Source organism: Trichechus manatus, unplaced genomic scaffold (assembly GCF_000243295.1).
Source record: "Trichechus manatus latirostris isolate Lorelei unplaced genomic scaffold, TriManLat1.0 scaffold00007, whole genome shotgun sequence".
NCBI classification, from domain to species: domain Eukaryota; kingdom Metazoa; phylum Chordata; class Mammalia; order Sirenia; family Trichechidae; genus Trichechus; species Trichechus manatus.
The window spans coordinates 28,471,358-28,496,780 of record NW_004443943.1 but is presented as its reverse complement, the minus strand read 5'-3'; the positions used below and the strand labels follow the sequence as shown (position 1 = coordinate 28,496,780).

Below are 25,423 nucleotides of genomic sequence, written 5' to 3'. Positions count from 1 at the left end.
AGGGTTTCAGGATTGTTGATTCTCTGTTTGGCTTAGTTTTTCGGATCTTTGTTGTGGAGGGACGGCGTGGTGCTTCTGCCTAGACCGCCATCTTGCCGGAGTCTTACCTGTACTACTTTAAATTCTCTTCCTAGTTCTGGATGAATGGCTTTCTGTGAGTAATGTGGGCAGCTCTAGCCATTGCTGAAAAAAATGGTCAGGACTGTCGGGAATAAGGAAATCTTCCGTCTCCTCCACCAACTCTAACAGCCCATTCCAAAGATTTCTTTGTTCAGCAGCCAAAAGTCAATGTCCTTTGGCAAATGCAGAACTTTTCGTCCCAGGATATCATGCTGCATATTATCAGGAGTTAAACTCTTCTCACCTGTACACACAATTGATTCTCCCTGCACATGTGCCTTCTAGTACCAGAGTCTCGCCTACATCTCTGCTACCTCTTGTGGCACTGCAAGTTCCTCAAACTCCATCTGCTGTAATTTACAAAACAGTTAATGGCTCAGTGAGCTCCTTTTCCTTCTGCCACCAGCGTTGCAAAAATATGCAAGCTCTGTAGGATCTGTGAATTCCATGTGGAATTGGTTGCTGGGGAAGACATCCTGCTCAAGAACTACTGGTGTCAGGGAAGCCTTTCTTTTTTTTTAAAACAGTTTTATTCACATCTGATACAATTTGCCTGTTTAAAGTATACAATTCATTGTTTTTTAGTATGTTGACAGGTTTGTGTAACCATCACCACAATCTGATTTTAGAATATTTCATTCCATCTTAAAAGATACCTTGTACCCATTAGTAGTCAATTTTCATTCTTCCTTACCTATCTCCCCAACCCTAAGCAACCATTAGTCTACTTTCTATCTCTATAAATTTGCCTATTCTAGACATTTCATATAAATAGAATAATATGATATGTGGTCTTTTGTGTCTTGCTTCTTTCACTTAGCATAATATTTTCAAAGTTTATCCATGTTATAGCATGTACCAGTACTTCATTCCTTTTGATGGCTGAATAATATTCCATTATATGGCTATACCACATTTTTTTAATCCATACATCAGTTGATGGACATTTGAGTTATTTCCACTTTTTGGTTGTTATGAATAATTCTGCTGTGAACATTGATGTATACATTTTTGTGTGGACATATGTTTTTGATTCTTTTGGGTATATACCTAGTAGTGAAATTGCTGGGTCATATGGTAACTCCATGTTTAACATTTGAGGAACTGATAAACCATTTTCCAAAGTAGCTGTACCATGATACAGGCCCACCAGCAACATATCAGGGTTCCAGTTTCTCCATATCCTCACCAACACTTGTTACTGTCTTTTTGATTATCGCCATCCTAGTGGGTATGAAGTGGTATCTCATTGTGGTTTTGACTTACATTTTCATAATGACTAATGATGTTGAGCATCTTTCATGGATTTATTGGCCATTTGTATTCTTTGTACTGGAATTGGGTTGTTTTTCTCTTTGTTGTTGAGTTGTAAGAATTATGTATTCTGGATACAAGTTCCTTATCAGATATACGATTTGCAAATATTTTCTCCCATTCTCTGGGTTGTCTTTTCACTTTCTTGATGGTATCATTTGCAGCACAGAAGTTTTTAAACTTGATGAAGTCCAATTGATCTACCTGTTCTTTCGTCACCTATGCTTTTGATGTCATATCTGACCATTGCCTAACCCAAGGTAATGAAGATTTATTTACTCCTATGTTTTCTTCTAGGAGTTTTATAGGTTTTAGATTTTATATTTAGATCTAGGGCCCATTTTGAGTTAATTTTTGTGTATGATGTGAGGTAGGGATCTCACTTCATTCTTTTGCATATGGATATCTAGTTGTCCCAGCACCATTAGTTGAAAAGACTGTTCTTTTCCCCATTTAATTTTCTTGGCACCTTCCTCTTCTTCCTCCTCCTCTTCTTCCTTTCAAGTCAGTCTTCTTATCAAAATAGTCTTTATCATGGAGGCTTTTGGCAGGCACAAGCTAGGTTTTGCTAAAATATCTGTAAGGGCTGAGATTAGATGAAAATCTCAAGATGCCAAATAAAAGGGAAGGTACACACACCCTCCTCCCTGAATTGGGCCACTGAACCTGTGGCTCCAAGACCAGGAGAGGCCACGCAGTTCCTCCAGTGAAGTGATGAGGGCCTCTGCAGTGGAGCCCACCCAGCCATAAATGGAGTCTCTGCAGTGCTGCCCACCCAGCTGTTCATTCAAATACTGTCTCTGTGTTCAGTGTGTGTATGTCTTTTAAGGGACATAGGCCACTCAAAGGTCTATGCAAGGTCTCTCTTTACTAAAGCCTGTGTTTCTCTCTTAGTAAAGACCAAAGGGCTAGGTCCACTGTGCTTGAGAAGCTGGTAACCCATGTGGCTACATTTGTGGTTGGGACTTTTGTAGCTTAGGAACCTCTGAATGATCTTCTAGAAGAGAAGGAAACACTAATCCATAATGTAAAGGGTACAAAGAGAGGAAGTCACCTGTAGGATGAGAAACTTTGTTCCACTCCTTTGCTGAAGACTGCCTGCGACTTGGGGTCTACTTTGCCCAAAGGCCAGGGTCCCCATGGAGAGTAGAACATTCAACACGAACCTGGTGGGGATACCCTGGTCTAGCCTGCCCTAGCCTCATGCTCATGTAATACTCCTCCTCTTCTTGGCCTGTTAAACCAAACCCACTGCTGTCCAGTTGATTCCAACTCATAGCGACCCTATAGGGTTTCCAAGGCTGTAAATCTTTATGGAAGCAGACTGCTGCATCTTTCTTCCACGGAGTGACTGGTGAGTTCAAACCACTGACCTTTCAGTTAACCATCTTTTCTTAATGACCCTCATTTTCTACCCAGCTAGTCAGGGGTAAAGAACATGTATCCTCCCTTCTCTGAACCATACCGTTTTTGGAGAGTGGGGCTTTGAATGGAATGAGTGGGGAGGGAAGTGAACTGGTAGTTTGCTCATTCATTTTCTGATGGGGAAAAAATTGCCATTTCTTCCTTGCTGGGAGCCTCAAATTTTAGATTTCAGTACTGGATAGTTACTGCCTATTGGATTTTGATCAGTAAAAATGAGACAGCCACTGTTAGAATCTCTCAGTAGATCACCCCACCTTCAAAAAAATATATACAAAGAGATGTAGTAAGTCCTTTTGGAGGTGATGTTAGTGGGAAGAAAAGGCTAAAGAAAAGAGAGAGACTATCATTTTTTCTATCCTCTCTCATCCTTAAATCTGAGACCTCATCTTTCCCCCACTGAGTCAAGCATGAGTCCTATTGTAGGGCCACAGCCAGGTGGGTAGCGTGGGAGCACAGCCCAGGTCAGCCCTAGGAACCTCCAGACATCCTGGGAAAAGAGGGGTCTTCAGTCACTCCAGTTTGGCCTGGCTTAGCCTGGTTTCAGTGTTCTGTCATTTCTGTGCTGTCTCATAACATATTTCCATTTCAAAAGTACAGAATCCTAAGAACTTTAATGGGAAGCCTCCAAGCCCTCTGAAATTCCTTGCTAAAGAGCCTGAAGAGAGAACAGCAAGTCTCAGACTATTTTCCTTACCCCTTAGGCCTAACGCCCTGTACCTGATAGATCAGATTGGTACTCAGGTTTTGCAGATAACAGTCACAAAGTAACAGCAAGAAAAGTAATGCAGAGAGTACTTTGTGGGTACTGAGTTAGAGGTTACTAACCGAATGTAGACTGTTCTACCTCCCTCAGGTTTCCAAACAGTCCCTAGTGGGAGACCTTAATCACCTGCTGAGTTCTGAAGCTTTGGGATGAGAATGTCACAGGGCAGGTTGGAGGACAGTTTTATCTTCATTCCAAAATATATTCCCAGAATGACAAATCTGTCATATCCCCAGGATGAGTTTGCCCAGACAGTATCAGCATAGAATGCACTGCAATATCAAGAGCAGGGCATCCATAGGCCCAGCTGACACTTGGTAGGTATACTGATGAGAAAGGAAGGGAGGTGTACTTTTTAAAGGTAGTACCTTCCATGTTTTCATTTCTCTTTCTCCCTCCTTCCCTCACTCTCTCCCTGTCCTTCTCCTCACTTTTTCTCTTTCCTTTTCCCCTTTTACCCACTCTTTCTCTTCTTTTCTCTCTTTTCTTGTTTCCTTTTCTAATAAGACAACTCCTCAGGTAGTGAGGGAACAAAATTACAGCATTCCCGGCTATTCCATTCCCAGAGATTATTTCACTTTCCCAGCCTTACCAGCTTCCCTGTGTTGCCAACTAGGCCACAGTGGCTGCTACCAGCCCACCGAGGCAGACACTAGAGTTCTTTGGAGCTCTGTATTCTCCAGACCTAGGCAGAAGGCCCTAGTTCAGTTGAGAGAGGATTTTTTTTTTAAATTTTTTTCAAAAAACTTAAGAAATTTAAGGAAACCCTGAAAAAAAAAAACTAGGAAAGCATGAAATAGATGCATTTACAGAGTACAGATTCTTTTTCCTAAGATAACTAAGGTCTAATTACTTTCCTTCACGTCTGTTGGCTTCAGATGCTAAACCTTATGGCTCAGATTCCTATCCTGAGTTAACTCTGAACTGGTACTGCTGCTAAGTTTGTTGCCATTGAGTCGATTCTCATTTATAGCGACCATGCGTTCTCAAGACCTGCTTCCCCTATATTCTCACTGGGTTTAGGCTCCTGGTTTTCTCCTCTGCTGTTGGACTGAGGTCATCCCTGCAAATGTCCTCACCTTCTAAATGAGAAAAGTATTATCTAAATGTGGAAAATATTTGACCACTTGGCCACAAAATTCTTTTCTACTTTGGATTTAGACCAACCCACAACCTTAACTTGCAGATATCATCTCTTGTTAATCTCTAGAAAAGTAACTTACCAGAATGCTCCCCTTACTACTGACCCATTTCTATCCTATTTGATTTATTCATTAATTGAATATTTATTAAGCACCAGCTGTGTGCCAGGCATTGTGCTAAATGTTTGACATTGCTGTATTATATAATTGTTGTAAGAATTCTCTAAGATACAGTCATTCTTTCAGCAAACATTATTGTATGCCTACAATGTACTATCCCCAAGTACTGTGCTAAGTGCTGAGGTAGGTGTTGTTATCCCTACTTTTCTCCTCTGGTGATACATGTAACTCGCCGAAGATCATTCAGGATAACAAGCGGCCAAATCAGGATTCCAAACCATGATTTTTTTTTTCTTCACATTTCTGGCTTACATTTTTATTACCTGAGTTATATTAAATGGTTCTATAATTCTTTACTATCAATAAGCTATATTTAAAGAAAGTCTTGATTTCTTTATTGTGCTATCGTATACTCATACACGTTTTGATAAACTTTTTATTTTAGAATAATTTTAGATTTACAGAAAAGTTGAAAAGGTAATACACAGGGTTCCCCTATAACTTCTCACCCAATTTCCCCCCTTCACATTACCATGATACATTTATTAAAACTAAGACACTGGCATTGATACATTACTATTACCTAAACTCTAGATTTTATTTGGATTTTGCAATTTTTCCATTAATGTCCTCTCTCTCTTCCAGGATCCAATCCAGGGTACCAGGTTGTGTTTAGTTGTCATGTTTCCCTAGTGGCCTCTGGTCTGTGACAGTTTCTCAATCTTTTCTTGTTTTCCACAACCTTGACAGTCTTGAGAAGTACTGGCCAGGTATCCTGTAGAATATCACCAAATTTGGGTTTGTCAGATGTTTTTCTCATGATTAGACTGGGGTTATAGGTTTTTAGAAAGACACAACAGAGGTGAACTGCTCTTCTCGTCAGATCATACCAGGAGTTACATGATATCCACATGACATGACTGATGAGATAAACCTTCATCACTTGGTTAAGGTTGTATTTACTAGGCTTCTTGTAAAGCTACTATTTTTCCCTTTTGTTATCTATTTGGAAATAAGTCGCTAGATCTATCCCACCCTCAGTGGGGGTGGAGAGGGGTGGGAATTAAACTTCACCTCCCATAGGAAGGGGTATCTGTACATATTATTTGAAATTCTTCTGTAAGAAAATTGGTCTCTTCTCCCCATTTATTCATTTATTTAATAATTTCTTTATATCAGTATGGAATCTAGCCAAACCTTCGTTATTTAATTCTAAAACCTGTGCTGTTTCTGCTACACCAGACAAGAAATGACAAGGACCTATATCATGGCATTGGTTTCAGAGAAATTTATTTTAGGTTTCAGAGATGTTTAAGAGGTAGATTTGATAAGACTTGCTGACCTTAGATGTGAGGGAGTGGTGGAGAGAGAGTGTTTAAAATGACACTGAGGTTTCAGTTTGAGTGGCTAGAAATAAATTTTTGGTTTGAAACATATTTACTAACAAATACGAAGATTGGTTCTATGCTTTGATGATGCTCAGCTTCTTCAGAGGCTGTGTTTAGTCTATATTTGGCCCAGCTTTACTCAGTGCCCTGTTCACCCACATCAGAGCAAACTACTTCTCTTTCTGATTGAAACACCAGGGCCCCCTAGTGGATAGCCCCCTGATGTCCTTGCTGCTGTTTCTTGTCGGAAGGACTTATGGTTTTGAGGGTTTTGTTGTTGTTGTGAGTTTTCCCCCTGGTTCATTTGCAGATCAGAAATACTTGATTCTGTTCTCTGATAAATTATTAAACTCTTCCCATTTCAGAGTTATCAGTTCACCCTCATTTGTGACCTCCTCATGTTCAATAAGAGGACACTTACTCTCCGAATCTCACTCCCACGCTCCAGTACTCTAAACCAGAGGGTAATCAATAGTTGTTTTAACTGATTGTATCTTCCTCCATCTGGTGCTATAGTAATGTTAATTCTTTGTTTCAGAGCCATCATCAACCATTTTAACCCCAAAATTGAATCCTACGCTGCTGTGAATCACATATCCCAACTGTCAGAGGAGCAGGTAAGCCACTATACTCTCTAGAGTGACCCTAGTTGGTGACTAGGATTAAGCAGTTGCCTTCTCTCTAATGCCGTTGAGATTCTGTAACTGAGACTTCTAGGGGAGCAGCAAGAGCCAGGCTGCTGGGAGAGATTAGTAAGGGATTGGTGATAATGCATTAAATAGAGAAAGATGGCTTCTTCAGTGCCACCTGATGGGTTCATTTAATTATATAGAAGATATGTAGGTGAAAATTTGGTGAACTATTATTTTATAGTGGGTGATAATGCATTTCTTTTTTTAATTTTAAGCAGAGAGTCATTTTGATTTTTGAAAATAAAAAATGAGAACTTAGAAATGGATGAAAGTGCCATTAGAAAAACCTTGAGTTTGGCTTAATTTGAGGCAATTTGGCTTATTTTAAAGCATGAGCTCTCACTGGGACAGATTTTCTTTAGTAATTGAATTCCCTTTGTCTTGAGCAGTTATTTCTGAGCAGGTTTTCCTATGGTATGGACTGAGTTGGAGATGCAGATACAGTGATGTGTTTGTTTTCCTTGAGTCTGGCCTGATCTCCCCTTTTCCCAAAGCACCTGCACTTGGCTCTGCATTATATGAAAGTGCAGATGGGGCTTTAGTATGGCCTGGGGTTGAACTTCATATTTCAGAATGAGAGTCTGAATTCTGTTTTTAAAAACACAAAATGAAACATCCTATTCACACAGTCGCCCTCCCTTCCCATTCTACTCTCAAGTCGGAGGTGGGGGTGGGGAGTGGCAGCAGAGTATTCATGAATTGAGGGTACAAGCATAGATTCCAAGCCAGTAAGGAGACCACATATGCTCTGCTCTCCTTTTTTGACAGTGCATCTCATTTTAACCCTTTTCTGAGCCTCTTGCTGGCAGGGCCACCAGCCAGCTATAGTGTGACTGTGTGTTCCAGTGTTCCTAAAAGCTACCCAGCTTGCCCAATGAGGCACCAAGCCTTTTGCGTAACAGGCAAGCTTCTCAGTATTCCCACCAGTGGCTCTTTCCTCAGCCAGATGGATAGGACTCTATTAGTCTATCAGTTGTTCCCTTTCTAACATATTTGTTCTCTTTTGTGAGCCCAGCTGTGAGAATCCATTTTCACATTTAAAACTGTTTTTATAAATGGCTTTCATTTGCTTTTCTCCGCTTCTGCCTATGGAGCAGTCCTGAGTTCTGTTCTTTGATGCCACTGCTCTCTGTGAGGTGCTTGGTGATATTGCCTTTACCTGGGGAGCCTGTTCAAGTCAATTTTACTGTATCATTTTTATGCAAAAAGAATTCAACATCATGAGTTTTGCACAGTGAGAGAAGGGGTGACTTTCCTACCACAGTGAGCTCTAGTTAGTCTAAAAGCTTAAAAAAAAAGGAAGACACATTTTCCTTGTCAGCCACGTGCTGTATTCATCCCCCAGCAGCTTGGGAAGGTCAGGCTGAAATCATTCTCCAGCAGTAGCAGCCGCAGACCAATAATAAAAATCCATTCTGGCGCATGAGGCAATCTGGAAAAGAGTGATTAGCAAGCACGTGTCTTCACCCTCCTCCAACTTCTTTCAAAGTTAAATGAAGTGATGAAAGTGCCTCTCCAGAAAAGTCCACAAACCAAAGATGAGGCAGTTTTGATGGAGAGGGAGAGCACTCATCCTTATGCGAGAATGGGGAAGGGACAGCAACTCTTAAAGATTTATTTAGCTAGTTAATAAATAATTATATGTCTGCTGTACACAAGATGTGGGGCTGGGTAGTGAGGATCCATGGTGGATAATCTAAGTCTAGCCCTTGCTCTCATAGAGTTTTTATACAGTCATTGCCTCTCTTAACAATCTTTTTCACATGGGGGGTGGAGGAGGTTGATACTATTCTGGGGCCCTTTTCAAAACTGCCCTCAAAATAGTTGCTCCTTCTCTTCAACTGACTTTGAAGGGCGTTAAATGACAGCATTCGGGTGTACTTGGTTTTATTCTCAGCACTGTGAGATTGGAAGTATTAGACTGCCTTGTTAATCTCCAACATGTGTTGGAGCACTTCTCTCTCTTCACTTATAAACATTAATGCCAATGTCACTTAATATTAAGAGTATTCACAGCTTCCCAAAGAGCTGGCTTTAGGATGCAGTAGGGCCCTGCAGTTGTTAGTAGCAGACTAAGTAAAAAAAAATCAGGAACTTAATCCCCAAGTAGGTTCTAAAGTACTCCTAAAATAAAAGCCAAAGACCATGAATGGGAGTTTATTTCAGTTAGTAAGTTAGCAGACAACACAGAGGGCTTGGCTAGATCTGCCTGCCTTGTCTTTTGGCAAGAGATGTGTGCGTTCTTGAGTTCTGACAGCCCCAGCCACATTCCAACCTCTGTTTGAGGCATTTCAAGGTGATGCTTGTAAATCACTTATTGCTTATTAAACAAAGCCCAGTCTCTCACACTGGAGTTTCTTTCCAGATATCCGGAAGATAGATACCATTTTTCTGTTAAATTCTCATTGGTTTCATGGAGGGCAAAGCATTTTTTAATCAGTTAATACCATCAGCATGACTGAACGGTCATGCATTTTCTAGCCTAATAAACTGCATACATTTTTATAACGTATATGCAGGTGTCCTATTTGTCTGGGGCTGATTATGAAGTTTGTTCATTTTGACCTCTTTTAGTATTTGACATATCTTTATAAATAAAGATTATGAAGAAGATACAACTTGCTTTTCCAAGAACTGTGAAACTACCCCAGTTTATTCCCTACTAGGTTTGGCATGTCCCTAGTACGTCTTAAAAATTTGTCCTTCAAGGCCCTTGCCCACCTTCAGCTGAGATTACCTCCTTTCTCCCCATTGTTGCTTTTTTTGGTAATCACTCATATGCCCAGGCAAACCTGATCATCAGGGAATAAGGATTCACTAAAAAGTCAGATCGGAAGGTTTAGAATGGATAGCAGCCTAAGTGGTTTCTGACTTAGGAACTTTGAGTCTACTTTGATTCCTTTCATTTTCCAAGGCTGCTTTCTCTCTGGCTTCAGTTGTGTTCACCTCCTCTAGCCTTCTCCTCTAGGGAGGAACACACATAGTGCCACCTCAGCGTATTACCCTTGTAAGACTGCCTAAATTCTGGTCTCCAGCCCTTCCTCTACCAGTGGTCAGCCCCCTGATTTTCATTCCCCCAGGAAGATAACTAAGTCACACAACCTGAGTGTTATGGATTGAATTGTGTCTCCTCAAAATATGTGTTGGAATCCTAGTACCTATACTTGTGGGTGCAGTCCTAGTTGGAAACTGTGGTGACGTAGTGGTTAAGTGCTACAGCTGCTAACAAAAAGGTTGACAGTTTGAATCCACCAGGCGCTCATTGGAAACTCTATGGGGCAGTTGGGGATAGGGTTATCTTTGTGATGTTAATGAGGCCATATCAGAGAAGGGTGTATCCTAAACCTAATCACTTCTGAGTTATAAAAAAGAGCAAATTAGACACAGAAGCAAGGAAGCACAAACGGGGTGGGGCGGGGTGGGAAAAGATAGATGCCATGTGAAGATTGCTAAGGAACCAAGGCACACTGGCGCTACAGAAGCTGAGACAAGGATCTTCCCCTAGAGCTGACAGAGAGAGAGAGCCTTCCACTATAGCCAGTGCCTTGAATTTGGACTAACCTGAATTTGGACTTCCAGCCTCCTAAACTGTGAAAAAACAAATTTCTGTTGTTTAAAACCACCCACTTGTGGCATTTCTGTTACAGCAGCACTAAGAAACTTAAGACACTGGGTTTCACAGATAAATCCCAGTGACCATTCTGCCTGTGCTAAGTAAATGTGGATGGAATACGTTTCAGAGGAACTTTTTGACCCCCAAGGCTAAGGCTTGGGTCCTGTCGCTTTGAGGACATCCTGTCTTGATGAGGCAATGCTCCCTTCAGAAAAGAAACCTACCCTGTCCTAATACCCTGAACTATTTTATACACCCTCTCCTCCTGTTCCTGCTTTTCAAATTAGCAAAAAGACTTTCTATTATTATTGGCTACATCGTATTAGAGATGGATCCACACTCAAGAGGTCTGCCATGAAATTTCTGGAACAGAATTAGTTCACAGGTTCTTGACCTAAGGTTCAAGAATAGACTTTTAGAGAGTTAGTGCACACCCAGAAGTTGTGTGTAAAATTATGCAGATGTGCTTTTTAAAGGGCCTCAGCTCTCAAAGGATGGAACAGTGCAAAACATGGCTTAAGGCAACTTATTATCGTCAGCTGACCAGTATTAGCAACGGGATCTGTGAGTTCCTTTGAGAGACAGATCTCTGCAGACTGTGCTGGTCGTGAAAGGTCATGTGGAGGGGAGAAGAATTAAGTTGGGCCTTAAAAGAGGAGGGGTAGGGATTGGATAGATGGATAGGCATAGATTGTAAAATGGACTCAAAGCCAGGACCTAAAAAGGACAGAAAGAATGGAGGAGAGTCCCAGGGTTCCTATAAGTTATGTCCTTGGGTCATAGAGCACCCAGAGACTGGATAACTTAGAAATACAATTCAGTCACTTAAATTGTTTATCACAGCCTCCATAATTTCTAGTGCACTGTCCAGTTGTACTGCCTTTGATTCAATTCACAAGCCTTTATCAAGGGCCTGGTATGAGCCAGGCTCAAGGGTAGGCATGTGATGGGGCTTAATGGGCATACCTGTCTTGAAATTGGTCTTCCTTTCAAGCATGAACCCAAGAGCTTGCTGAAAATTTCTGTACATACAAATTTAGGAATTTTATGGGAAGATCAGAAAGGTGGCCTGCTGGTACCCCCATATTCCACAGGACCATAGGGCAGTGTAACCAGATTCTTAAATTTTCTACATTAAGAATTTTGATCAGGTATCACCTCCCATTGTTTCTTTAAGTCTCCACTCTCAATAGGGCTTTGAATTTTTTGATTCAGAGGAGGCCTGTATAATATTGTACATTACAAGAGATATATCTGCAAAAGCATTATGACAAAGCAGGGTATCAATCATTTGTGGGAGTAGGTTAAAAAAAATTAGGGGCATTCAGGCTGCTAACAGACACATGAGGAAATGCTCATGATCATTAGCCATTAGAAAAATGCAAATCAAAACTACTAGAGATACCATCTCATCCCAACAAGGCTAACATTACTCCAGAAAACACAAAATAATAAATGTTGGAGAGGTTGTGGAGAGAGAGACTGGAACACTTATACACTGTTGGTGGGAATGTAAAATGGTACAACCACTTTCGAAGTTGATTTGGCGCTTCCTTAAAACGCTAGAAATAGAAGTACCATACGATCCAGCAATCCCACTCCTTGGAATATATCCTAGAGAAATAAGAGCCATCACACGAATAGATATATGCACACCCATGTTCATTGCAGCACAGTTCACAATAGCAAAAAGATGGAAACAACCCAGGTGCCCATCAACGGACGAATGGATAAACAAAGTATGGTATATTCACACAGTGGAATACTACGCAATGATAAAGAACAACAGATTCACCGTTATCTGTGAAACATAACCTGGAGGAATATGGAAGACACTATGCTGAGTGAATTTCATCAGTCACAAAAGGACAAATATTGTATAAGACCACTATTATAAGAACTCAAGAAAAGCTTTAAACACAGAAGAAAACATTCTTTGATGGTTACAAGGGTGGGGAGGGAGAGAAAGGGGTATTCACTAACTAGATAGTACACAAGAATTATCTTAGGTAAAGAGAAGGACAACACACACTACAGGGGAAGTCAGCACAACTGGACTAAACCAAAGGTAAGAAGTTTCCTAAATACAGCCAGACACTTCAAGGGACAGAGTAGCAGGGACAGGGGTCTGGGGACCATGCTTTCAGGGGTCATCTAGGTCAATTGGCATAACAAAGTTTATTAAGAAAATGTTCTGCATCCCACTTTGGTGAGTGGCGCCTGGGGTCTTGAAAGCTAACGAGCAGCCATGCATCAATTTGTCCCAACCCACCTGGAGTAAAGGAGAATGAAGACACAAGGGAAATATTAGCCCAGGAGACAGAAAGGGCCACATTAACCAGAGACTTCATCAGCCTGAGACCAGAAGAACTTGATGGTATCTGGTTACCACCAGTGTCTGCCCTGACAGGGAACACAACAGAGAGTCCTGGAGCAGGAGAACAGTGAGGTACAGAACTCAATTCTAGTAAGAAGACCAGACTTAATGGTTTGACTGAGACTGGACGGGCCCCAGAAGACATGGCCCCCAGACTCTCTGTTAGCCCAAAACTAAAACCATTCCCGAGGCCAAGTCTTCGGACAGAGATTAGACTGGACTGTGGAACATGAAATGATACTCATGAAAAGTGTGCTTCTTAGCTCAAGTAGATACATGAGACTAAATGGGCAGCTCCTGTTTTGAGGCGAGATGAGAAGACGGAGAGGGTCAGGAGCTGGTTGAATGGACACGGGAAATCTGGGGTGGAAAGGAGGAGTGCGCTGTCACAGTATAGGGAGAGCAACTAGGGTCACATAACAATGTGTATATAAATTTTTGTATGAGAAACTAACTTGAATTGTAAACTTTCACTGAAAGCACATTAAAAAAAAAGAAAATTAGGGAAACAAAAAATATTTCATATCTGAATGTATGAAGGTTATTTAGGTTGGAAACTGCTAAGTATTTATTTCCGTGTATCAGTAATCTTTCTAAACTTTTTTTATTTTCTCATGATCCTAAAATAAGAGCCACTACAAATAACTGCTGGGTGTTTAGAAATCTTAATGAAGCCATGCTTTATTTTCCCAGAAAGGAGTGAGATACTACTAAGAGGAGATCCCCAATTTGTGGGGTACAACATTGTTAAGGGCCCTGGGTGGCACTGTTACTTGGGGATGTCTAGGAGGAAGCATAGAAAGATCTTAGGAGACAGTCCTAAGGGCTGCAGGGATTGTGAGGAAAACCAAGCCTGATACTTCCGCTTTGGGGTTATTGGCCAGTGGCATGCTAGTTAATGTTTACCAACTGGAAGGGGTAAGGGGAAGGAGCAGGCTGATTTGTAGTGTTTTCCATTTTCCACAGTGTGAATACTCCCATCAAGTCTGCCAATGTGAAGTAGTCAGTTGGCTCTCAGAATTCCTGAAAATTTAACAGTCACCTCTCACTGGCTGAGCCTGTGCCAGCCAACTCCAACATACCCCTGGTTGTGGAAGACTGGGAGAAGAGGGCTGTAACCATGCATGGCAGGGTTTCCTGACTAGTGGGTGAGTGTGGCTCACTTTTCCCATGTATATGAAAGATCTCCCCAGGGCAGCCTTGGATCTCAAACAGGGCAACTGAGGCCTCTGAGCCCTGGGATGTTTTTTCTCATGTTAGAACAGGGCCCCAACCATCATGGAAGACAGCCTTGGCAGAGACATGCTGGAGAGCTGAGATTTAAGACTCCTGCGATAGCTAACTCAGTTTCCTGTACTTGGCATCGTGTTTTTCCACAACAGCCTGTAGTTTTGCACTGCGTGTCTGTAGCTGTGAGTGATGGTTGCTGTGGGAACTCTTATTGAGCGTGAGCATGTGACACGCCATTGGCTATCTGACCCTGCCTTTCTTGTTGCCTTTGTTTAGATTCTGGCATTTCAGTTGCCTCGTTTGGCAGAGAAAAAGTTTGATATGAGTTGTTTGTTCACAGGGCTTTATAGTTGGTCACTGGATTCACTAAAGCAGGAGAGACACAAAGTCAGTGGCAGAGGGATTTTCCTCCAAGCTGCTTTTCCTCCGAAATCAACTTTAGGTAATAAAAGGCATCCTGAGAAGGTGCACATAAGAGGATCAGTTGATTGAATATGTGCTGCTAGGATGGCCTCTCTCTTATTTGGACCAGGAGGTAAACTGCTACCAGAGGCCCTAGGTAGGGGAGAAAGTATCTTGGATTTAAAATAGACAAATAAATAGGTAAAAAGAAAGAAACAGCTGGTAGTTATTGAATACCTACTATGTGCTGGGCACTTTTATATGGGTTATTTCCTTAATTCTTATAACAACTATTTAGAGTAGATATAATTACCCTCATTTCACAAATGAGGTTGCTAAAGAGGCTAATTTGTGTAAGGTCACAGAGCTATTAGTAGTAAAGCTGTAATGTGAACCTAGGTCTGTCTGACTGCAAAGTCTCAGCTTTTTCCCTTTCATCAGGCTGGGGCAGGGACATGTGTGACAACTTGAGCTTGTCGTATATTCTGACGGAAGAGGCAAACCAAGGATAGGAAGGTGGAGGGAGAAAAGGGAGAGTGAAGATAACAGGTCTGATTCCTAGAGGTTGGAAAATGTCCTGGATTGGGAGGGAGCCATTCGGTAGAAGATGAGAACCTCACAGGAAATACACCTCCAGGGCTTCTAACAGAGAGAGGAAAGAAAGTACTGAACAGGGAACTGGAGAGTTTGCCTGCTAGTTGGACAGAAATGCCTAAACAGACACTCCTGGCACAGTAAGATAACTTTACAAATGAAGCAAAAGTTTCTTTGTTCCAAACAATTATATCGGGAAGGTCACTGTGAGAAATAATGCTTTTCCACACACCAAAAGGGCCTGGTGACTTTTTAAATATTTATTTTAATAGATAATATATTTATATGGTTCACAATCTTAAAGCACACTGAATTTTAATTGTTTTTAAAGTAGTACTTCCATTTTACATTTAAAAAAAAAAAAGGCAAAACCCAAAGACTCTCAAAATTAATATCTCACAGCCAAGCTGGATGAATACAGAGGTCACTGGTAGAGAAGAGCTCAGTTTATTCATCTCTGATACTGTCAGCATTTTCTCCAGTTAGGTAGGAGTTCTGAAATGTCCATCAAATAAACTTCTGGTCTTCCTCACTCAGGCAACTGTGAAACTTTATTGGCAGTGCAGAGGAGGAGCAGAGTTGGAATTCCAGTAGTTGTCAGCTTTTGAAGAGATTACAGGAGACAGCAGTCTTTGCTTTCTTGATTTAATCTAAGAAGGAGCTTTGCCCCAGTTGTTAGTCTAGAGAGTACAGGTAGGGCTTCCTGCCTCAGTTTGTTTTATAGTCATCGCCTTCTTCCAAATTGATATTTGGGAAATTTGTTTTATTTCCACTGTGGCCTCTTCCCTAGAAGGTGACTCAGAACTCTGTAAGGTATGCTTGGAAGAGCATGGTTTGCCACGGTGGTAACATCAGAGGCCATAAGTATTGCTGTGCAGACTTATCTGTTTTAAGCTGTGTTAATTAGGAATGTTTTTGCTAAGTACCATACCAGCATTTTGACCTTTCACAGTGATCCTGCTCAAAGGACATTGAAATCTTAAAAATGACCCACCCGGCTAGAAAGCAAGCTGTGGATAGTCCACAGATGGGATTTCTGTTGAAAGATTCTGTTAGAGAGGGGTAGGTAACAAAGCTGGCAATGGAACAGAGACCCCATGTCAAGTTGCCAGTGATTTAGAAGCAAAGAGACATTTTTTCTGTCTCCCTCTCTGAGATGTGATCTGTTTCCAAGGAAAGAAACCTCAGGTGAGGAGGACAGAGACAGCTGTCTCTTGGTTTGAGCTGGGCAGAGTGTTCCACCTACAACAAACCATAGAGAAGAAGGCCTGATGTGATATTTGTGTATCATGTTTCCCCCACTCCCATTACCTTGGCTGCCTCTTAGTGTGATTGGATGCCTTGCTTGCACAGGGTAAGGACCTGGGCATGTTGGATCTGAAATTAGTGCAAAGAATATCTTTATAAGGGGTGTCTAGGGCTTCAACCAAGTAAAGTCAGGGAGGTGGAGCAACTAGGCGGGAAAATTAAAGAAAGTCACTGTCACCACTCCTTTAACCATCTGATGGCCTCTCACTAATCACCCAGTATGAGGTTCATTATCTGGTCCACCTTGCTGAAGGGTAGAGCCAGGCTGTCAGATCAATAAATCTCAGGGCAATAGAGAGCCCTTTGGTAGAAGGCTTGAAAGACATGGATGGGCTGGGAGAACTGGCCAGCTTAAATTGGTTTCTGAAATTGGATTTGGTCCTGAAGAATACAAGATGAAAATGGAAAGAAAAAAGCACCTCTGCATATTATATGCAGAGTGGCTGTATAGAGGAAACAGTTTCCTTTTAAAAGACAGATCATCTTTCTTTAGCCTAGAGATTCGTGTCTACCTTTTGGATTATTGTTTCCAAACAATAATATATATTGGATGATTGTGCCCTGGAGAGATATTCAGGTTATCTTGGATAGAAAGTCACTGTAAGCACCCAGTGGAGAGAGGGATGCTCATTCAGTTGGGAGTCTGTGGTTTTGTAATCAGGTTGCTATTTATTCTAGTTCCTGTACTGTTGGCTCCCCTTACCCCCCAGGCATTTTGAGCTAAAGCCTTTGCTGAAAAAGACTCAGTTCTTGCCTACAAAGTAAGCCCTTAGGACCCCCTTTGGTCTAAGAATTCTCTTCTTCTGGGTGTCCACAGAAGTTCAGTAAGACAGGAAATGGGTGCCTTGGCTTAAAATTCCCCAGATTTCTCTTCTGTGCTGCAGCGCAGTGAATTACTTAACATGGCCCTTCTAGTCATGATCTGGTGATTTCCCACAAAATGATTGGATGGGACGATGCAAATAAGATGCTTGTGGCACACCAAGGGGATTGAACAGCCTGCTAATAATGCAAATAAGGTACATGGAACCCTTGCAGAGGTGGGGCTTTGCAAATAAGGTATATGGAACCTGTGTAGGGGATTGGTCAGTTTTGCCATCCCACTAGGTTTAAAAAGAGCCAATCCCAGAGCAGGAAGGTGGCTTCATTACCATCAAGAAGAAAAGCCAGAAGTAGAGCATGTTGTTTGGACCCAGGGACCCTATGCTGGGAACCTCCTAGACCCAGGAGACAGAGCTGTAACACTGGAGGTGGCGTGAGACAACGAGAAACAGTGGCAGAGGACCAGCGGTAGCAGAACCAGGAAACTAGCATGAGGCAGCTACAGTGGATGTGCTGACCAATGGAGCAAGAGAGCTGAGCACCTTCGGACAGGAGAATTGCTGGCAGAGTGGAGTGCCTCCAGGCACTTATCAGTGGAGATAAAGAGTTTTGTAACACTTGCCTGAGCAGGGCAGAGGCCAGGCCAAGGGCAGGGGGCTGCCTGTGGGCAGCTGAGAGGAAGCTGTCCTGACTGAAGAATTGTATCCTGAGTTGTTCCTATTAATCCTGATCTTGAATTGTAACCTGTTACTTCCCTAATAAACCCAATAACTGTAAGAATGGTGTATGAGTTCTGTGTGGCCATTGCAATGAGTAGTCAAACCCAGCAGAGAAGTAGAGAGTGCCGTGGGAGAAATTGTTGGTATCAGAATTGATAAAAAGGTTGGAGAGTGGAGGTATGTCTGGCCTCCACCTTCTCCACCTTATAGGAATCAGCCTTGGGCTGATGTTGATCTTAATTCTCTTCCCACCTCCTGAAGTTAGAGGCTCTGACTCGCCACCATTTTTACATATGCAGAAGCACAGAAGTACCTTCTGTGTGCCAAGCAAAGGGCAACAAAAATGCAAAATCATAGCTGCCCTTGAAGACTTTATAGTATACAGTATCAGGATCACTACTTTATTGCCTAGACCTTTGCCTGTGTGTTCTCCTGGAGACCTCTCTCAGCTGATAACATTTGGAATGCTTGCAGCAGCCCCACCTGACCCTTTATAAGCCTAAGGACAGATAAACCCACTGTTTGTCCTTGAACTCCCAGTGAAATATTGCCTCATTACAAATCCATAAACGGTTGGCTGATGACTTTTATGTGAAGTGAGTTTCCACAAGGCGGGCCATGATCATTTAATATCTTTCATCCATGCCTCAGTTTCATAAAAATGGCAAAAGCAGAACCCTCATTAGATGTCCTTAGGAATGACAGGACCCTATAAGTCCCTGAGCTTGGCAAGTGATTGAGTTTGTCATCTGCTTAAAAAATAAAGCTTATATGGCCAGTGCCTAGCTGAACTGAATATTTCCAAACATGTTAATTGCTACCTGGAGTCCATTTAATTTGTCAGGGAGAATTGTGGAATTGTCTGGGGGTGAAGGGAGTACATGAGGGGAATCCTTGACATTGTCAAAATACTAAGAGCCCCTAGCTTAGAGTTACTAATATATCAGTCTGAAATGTTCTTGCCCCAACCCAAAATGGAGTAGTCAAACCAAAAAAGACATAGACTCACTGCCCATGACCACACATCTTTTTTTTTTTTTTTTGACTGGTCATGATTTACTGGACTTATTTTTAAATCAACTTTATCGAGGTATAATCAACATACTGTAAAATGTATTTATGTAACCACCACCACAATCAAGATATAAAACAATTGCATCACCCCCCAAAATTATGCTACTTCAAAGTCAGTCCTCACCCTCAGTCTGGGTCCTAGGCAACCACTGATGTGCTTTTTGTCACTATAGATTTGATTTGTATACTTTTTTCTGTCTGGCTGCTTTCTGGGATTCATCTACACTGTGACACTCTTAGGTATTTACTCAAGAGAAGTGAAAATATATGTCAACCCAAAGACTGGTACAAAAATGTTCATAGCAGCATTATTCATAATAGCCAAAAAATGGAAACAACTCAAATGTGCATCAACTGATGAATGACGGATAAACAAAATCTGGTAATAGCCATATGATGGAATATTATTTGGTAATTAAAAAGGAATGAAATAGATAAACAAACTATGGTACATACACACAATGGAGTACTATGCAACGAGAAAGAACAACAATCTGTGAAACATCTCATAACATGGATGAAACTGGAGGACATTATGCTGAGTGAAATAAGTCAATCACAAAAGGGCAAATATTGTATGAGACCTCTATTGTAAAAACCCATGAAAAAGTTAACATGCAAAATGTAACAATCTTTGTTGGTTACCAGAGGTGGGAGGGTGGGGGAGAAATACTAAATAGGCAATAGATAAGTGGTATCTTGGGTGAAGGGTGAGACAGTACACAATACAGGGGAAACTAGCACAACCTGTACAAGGAAAGGTCATGGAAGCCCCATAGACACATCCAAACTCCCTGAGGGACTGAACTGCTGGGTGGAGGGCTGTGGGGACCATGGTCTCAGGGAACATCTAGCTCAATTGGCATGACACAGCTTATAAAGACAATGCTGTACATTCTACCTTGGTGAGTAGCGTCTGGGGTCTTGAAAGCCTGTGAGCGGCCATCTAAGATACTCCACTGGTCTCATCCCTTCGGCAGGAAGGGAGAATGAAGAGAACAGGATACAAGGAAAAGATTAGTCCGAAGGACTAATGGACCACAGCTACCAAGGCCTCCACCGGACGGAGTCCAGTACAGCTAGATGGTGCCCGGCTACCACCACTGACTGCTCTGACCAGGATCACAACAGAGGGTTCTGGACAGAGCTGGAAAAGGATGTAGAGCATAATTCTAACTCACAAAAAAAAGACCAGATTTACTGGCCTAAAGGAGACTGGAGAAACCTCGAGAGTATGGCCCCCAGACACCCTTTTAGCTCAGTGGTGAAGCTACCTCCGAGGTTCACTGTTCAGCCTGGGAGTGGACAGCCTGGTAAAACCAAATGAGACTAACGAGGTACAGGAGTCCAATGACAAGGGCCAGAAGGCAGAAGGGGACAAGGAAGCTGGTGATAGGGAACCCAAGGTTGAGTAAGGATAGTGTTGATGTGTTGTGAGATTGTTAACCATTGTCATAGGGCAACATTTGTAGTAACTGTTAAATGAGAAACTATTTTGTCCTGTAAGCCTTCATCTTAAGTGAGAACAGCACAATTGGAAGAGCATAGTCAATGTCACTGAACTGTGCATGTAGAAATTTTTGAAATGGTGTATCTTTAGCTGTGTGTATTTTCACCAAAAAAAAAGGTTGAGAAGTTAGAGGGTTAATATGTTGTGGGGTTGTTAACCAATGTCATAAAACAACGTGTGTACTACTGTTTCATGAGAAGCTATTTGTTCTGTAAGCCTTCACCTGAAGTACAATAAAATAAAAAAAATAAAAAAAAGGAATGAAATACTGATACATGCTACTAGGTAAATGACCCTTGAAAACATTATGCTAAGTGGAAGAAGCCAGTCACAGAAGACTACGTATGGTAGTATTCCATTTATTTGAAATGTCCAGAATAGGCAAATCTATAGAGACAGAAAATAGATTAGTGGTTGCCTAGGGATGGGGATGGGGAGCAGGGTGGGGAGTGACTGCTAATGGGTATGGGGTTTCGTTTTGGGTTGATGAAAATGTTCTAAACACAGATCATGGTGATGGTTGCACAACTTTGTGGATATACTAAAATGATTGGATTGTACACTTTAAATGGATTAATTTTATGGTGTGAAAAATTGTATCTCAATAAAGATGTCCAGAGTAGAACTGCCTTATAGGGTTTCCAAGGAGTGGCTGGTGGATTCAAACTGCCAACCTTTTGGTTAGCAGCCGACCTCTTAACCAGTGCACCACCAGAGCTCCAAAGAAGTCCAAAAAAAAAAAAACAAAAAAAAAACTGCCAAACTGTTTTTGAAAGTAGTTTACCATTTTGCATTCCCACCATCAACCTATAAGAGTTCCAGCTGCTCAACATTGTTGCCAACCTTGGAATTGTGAGTTATTTTAATTTTAGTCATTCTAGTGGGTATGTAGTGCTATCTCAGTACAGTTTTAATTTGCATAGTAACTAATGATGTTGAGCAGTTTTTCATGTGCTTATTATCCATTTGCATATCTTCTTTTGTGAAGTGTGTTCAGATCATTTGCCTAATTTTAAAATTGGATTGTGTGTCTTTTTTTTATTGTGTTATTTTAAAAGAGTTTTTTGTATTTACTACTTGCCGGTCCTTTGTCAGATATTTGTATTGTGAATATTTTCTCCCAGTCAGTGGCTTACCTTTGCCATCTTCTTAACGGTGTCTTTTGAAAACCAGACATTTTTATGAAGATCAATTTTGAATTTAATTAGATATTGGTGAAGTTGAATTTATTAATTTTTCAATTGTGCTTTCTGTGTTTTATTTAATAAATTTTTGCTTACTCCAAGGTTGTGTAAATTTTCACCTATATTTTCTTAGAAGTTTTTTTTTTTTTAATTGAACTTTATTTTATTTTTTATTGTACTTCAGGTGAAGGCTTACAGAACAAATAGTTTCTCATGAAACAGTAGTACACATATTGTTTTATGACATTGGTTAGCAACCCCATAACATGTCAACCCTCTCCCTTCTCGACCTTTGTTTTTGGTGAAAATATACATAGCCAAAGATACACCATTTCAAAAATTTCTACATGCACAGTTCAGTGACATCGACTACACTCTTCCAATTGTGCTGCTATTCTCACTTCAGATGAAGGCTTACAGAACAAAATAGTTTCTCATTTAACAGTTACTACAAATGTTGCCCTATGACAATGGTTAACAACCTCACAACACATCAACACTATCCCTACTCAACTTTAGGTTCCCTATCACCAGCTTCCTTGTCCCCTTCTGCCTTCTGGCCCTTGTCCCTGGACTGCTGTACCTCATTAGTCCCATTTGGTTTTATGGGGCTGTCCACTCCCAGGCTGAACGGTGAACCTCGGAGATGACTTCACCACTGAGCTAAAAGGGTGTCTGGGAGCCATACTCTCGGGGTTTCTTCAGTCTCCTTTAGGCCAGTAAATCTGGTCTTTTTTTGTGTGTGTGAGTTAGAATTTTATTCTACATCCTTCTCCAGCTCTGTCCAGAACCCTCTGTTGTGATCCCGGTCAGAACAGTCAGTGCTGGTAGCCGGGCACCATCTAGCTGTACTGGACTCAGTCCGGTGGAGGCCTTGGTAGCTGTGGTCCATTAGTCCTTTGGACTAATCTTTTCCTTGTATCCTGTTCTCTTCATTCTCCCTTCCTGCCGAAGGGATGAGACCAGTGGAGTATCTTAGATGGCTGCTGACAGGCTTTTAAGACCCCAGACGCTACTCACCAAGGTAGAATGTAGAGCATTGTCTTTATAAACTGTGTTATGCCAATTGAGCTAGATGTTCTCTGAGACCATGGTCCCCACAGCCCTCCACCCAGCAGTTCAGTCCCTCAGGGAGTTTGGATGTGTCTGTGGAGCTTCCATGGCCTTTCCTGCTGCAAGTTGTGCTGGTTTCCCCAGTAATGTGTACTGTCTCCCCCTTCACCCAAAATACCACTTAACTATCGCCTATTTAGTATTTCCCACCCCCACCCCTCCCATCCCTGGTAACCAACAAAGATAGTTACATTTTGAGTGTTAACTTTTCATGGGTTTTTACAATAGAGGTCTCATACAATATTTGTCCTTTTGTGATTGACTTATTTCACTCAGCATAATGTCCTCCAGTTTCATCCATGTTATGAGATGCTTCACAGATTCATTGTTGTTCTTTCTCATTGCATAGTACTCCACTTTGTGTATGTACCATAGTTTGTTTATCCATTCATCTGTTGATGGGCCTCTAGGTTGTTTCCATCGTTTTGCTATTGTGAACAGTGCTGCCATGAACATAGGTGTGCATATGTCTATTCGAGTGACGACTCTTATTTCTCTAGGATATATTCCTAGGAGTGGGATTGCTGGATCGAATGGTATGTCTATTTCTAGTTTTCTGAGGAAGCGCCATATCATTTTCCAAAATGGTTGTATCATTTTGCATTCCCACCAGCAGTGCATAAGAGTTCCCATCTCCCCACAGCCCCTCCAACATTTGTTATTTCCAGTGTTTTTGATTCGTGCCAGTAATGCCTGGGTGAGATGGTATCTCATTGTGGTTTTAATTTGCATTTCTCTAATGGCTAGTGATTGCGAGTATTTCCTCATGTGTCTGTTGTATTTTCTTAGAAGTTTTATAGTTTTAGCTTTTACATTTAGGTCTATCTTTTGTCAAGGTAATTCCAATCAAAATTTCAGCAGGATTTTTTTTTAAATAGAAATGGACAAGATAATTCTATAATGGATATGGAAATGCAAAGGACCTAGAATAGTGGTAAGGGTAAATTTTTTTTTTTCCCAAATGAACATGTAGTTGTTCCATCTCCATTTGTTGAAAAGACTCTTCTTTACCCCCACTGAAGTACCTTGGCACATTTGTAGAAAATCAATTGACCATGTATATCTATTTCTGGACTATTAGTTCTTTCCCACTGGTATCTATGTCTAAACCTGTCTTATGTCCCACACTGTATTCATTATTGTAGCTCTATAATAAATCTTGAAATCATGTAATGTAAGCCCTCTTTTTTTATTGTTTTGACTATTCTAGGTCCTTTGCATTTCCATATCAATTATAGAATTATCTTGTCCATTTCTATTTAAAAAAAAATCCTGCTGAAATTTTGATTGGAATTACCTTGACTCTATAGATCAATTTGGGGAGAATTAACACCCTAATAATATTGTTTTCAAATACATGAACATAATATATCTCTGTGGTTTATTTAATAAGTCTTTTAAAATTTCTGTCATCAATGTTCTATATATATTTTTTTTAACATACCGGTTGTCTTAGTTATCTAGTGCTGCTATTACAGAAATACCACAAGTGGATGGCTTTAACAAAGAGAAATTTATTCTTCACAGTCTAGTAGGCTCGAAGTCCGAATTCAGGGTGCTAGCTCTAGGGGAAGGCTTTCTGTCTCTGTTGGTTCTGGGCGAAGGTGCTTGTCATCAATCTTCCCCAGCTGAGGAGCTCCTCAGCACAGGGACCCTGGGTCCAAAGGATGCACTATTCTCCTGCCTCTTATTTCTTGGTGGTATGAGGTCCCCCTGTCTCTCTGCTCACCTCTCTCTTTTATATCTCAAAAGAGATTGACACAAGATACAACCTAATCTTGTAGATTGAGTCCTGCCTCATTAACGTAACTGCGTCTAATCCTGCCTCATTAACTATGATCATAGAGGTAGGATTTACAACACATAGGAAAATAACATCAGATGACATAACGGTGGACAGTCACACAATACTGAGAATCATGGCCTAGCCAAATTGATACACATTTTTAGGGGACACAGTTCAATCCATGACATTAGTCTTACACCTGTTTTGTTAAATTTATACCTAAGTATTTTGGTTTTTTATGTTACGTAAATAATATTTTAAAAATTTCAAATTATAGTTATTCATTGCTATTTTATAGAAACAATTGTTTGTAAATTGCTCCCTTTTTCTGCACTTGTGATAAATTCATTTATTAGTTTTAGTGACTATTTTTAGAGTCTTTAGGGTTTTCTACGTTTACAATCATGTTGTATACAAATAAATTCAGTTTTACTTCTTTCCAATCTGTATGCCTTTGATTTCTTTTTCTTGCCTTATTGCACTAGCTAGGGCCTTAAGTAAAATTTGAATGGAAGTGGTGAGAATGGACATCCTTGCCAGATCTTAAGGGGAAAGCTTTCAGTCTTTCACCATTACAGCTAACGTGTTAGCTGTAGGTTTTTCATAGATTCCCTTCTTAGGTTGAGGAAGTTCCCTTCTATTAGTTGAGAGTTTTTATCATGAATAGATGTTAAATGTTGTCAGTGTTCTTTCTGTATGTATTAATGATAACATAGATTTTTTTTCC

General features: G+C 41.0%; 1 protein-coding gene across 5 annotated transcripts in view; it reads left to right on the top strand.

Moving 5' to 3' along the window:
- The window catches only part of ARMH3 (armadillo like helical domain containing 3), a 207,615-nt gene that overhangs the window by 162,010 nt on the left and 20,182 nt on the right, over positions 1–25,423 (top strand). For 2 of the 5 annotated variants that reach the window (XM_004370069.2, XM_023740974.1), the window contains one exon: positions 6,811–6,889. In XM_004370069.2, the coding sequence (XP_004370126.1) occupies positions 6,811–6,889 (79 nt within the window). Of the gene's footprint in view, positions 1–6,810; positions 6,890–13,920; positions 15,545–25,423 lie in introns of those variants that run through there. The other 3 variants (XM_023740945.1, XR_002825655.1, XM_023740958.1) reach the window with 3 other exon arrangements.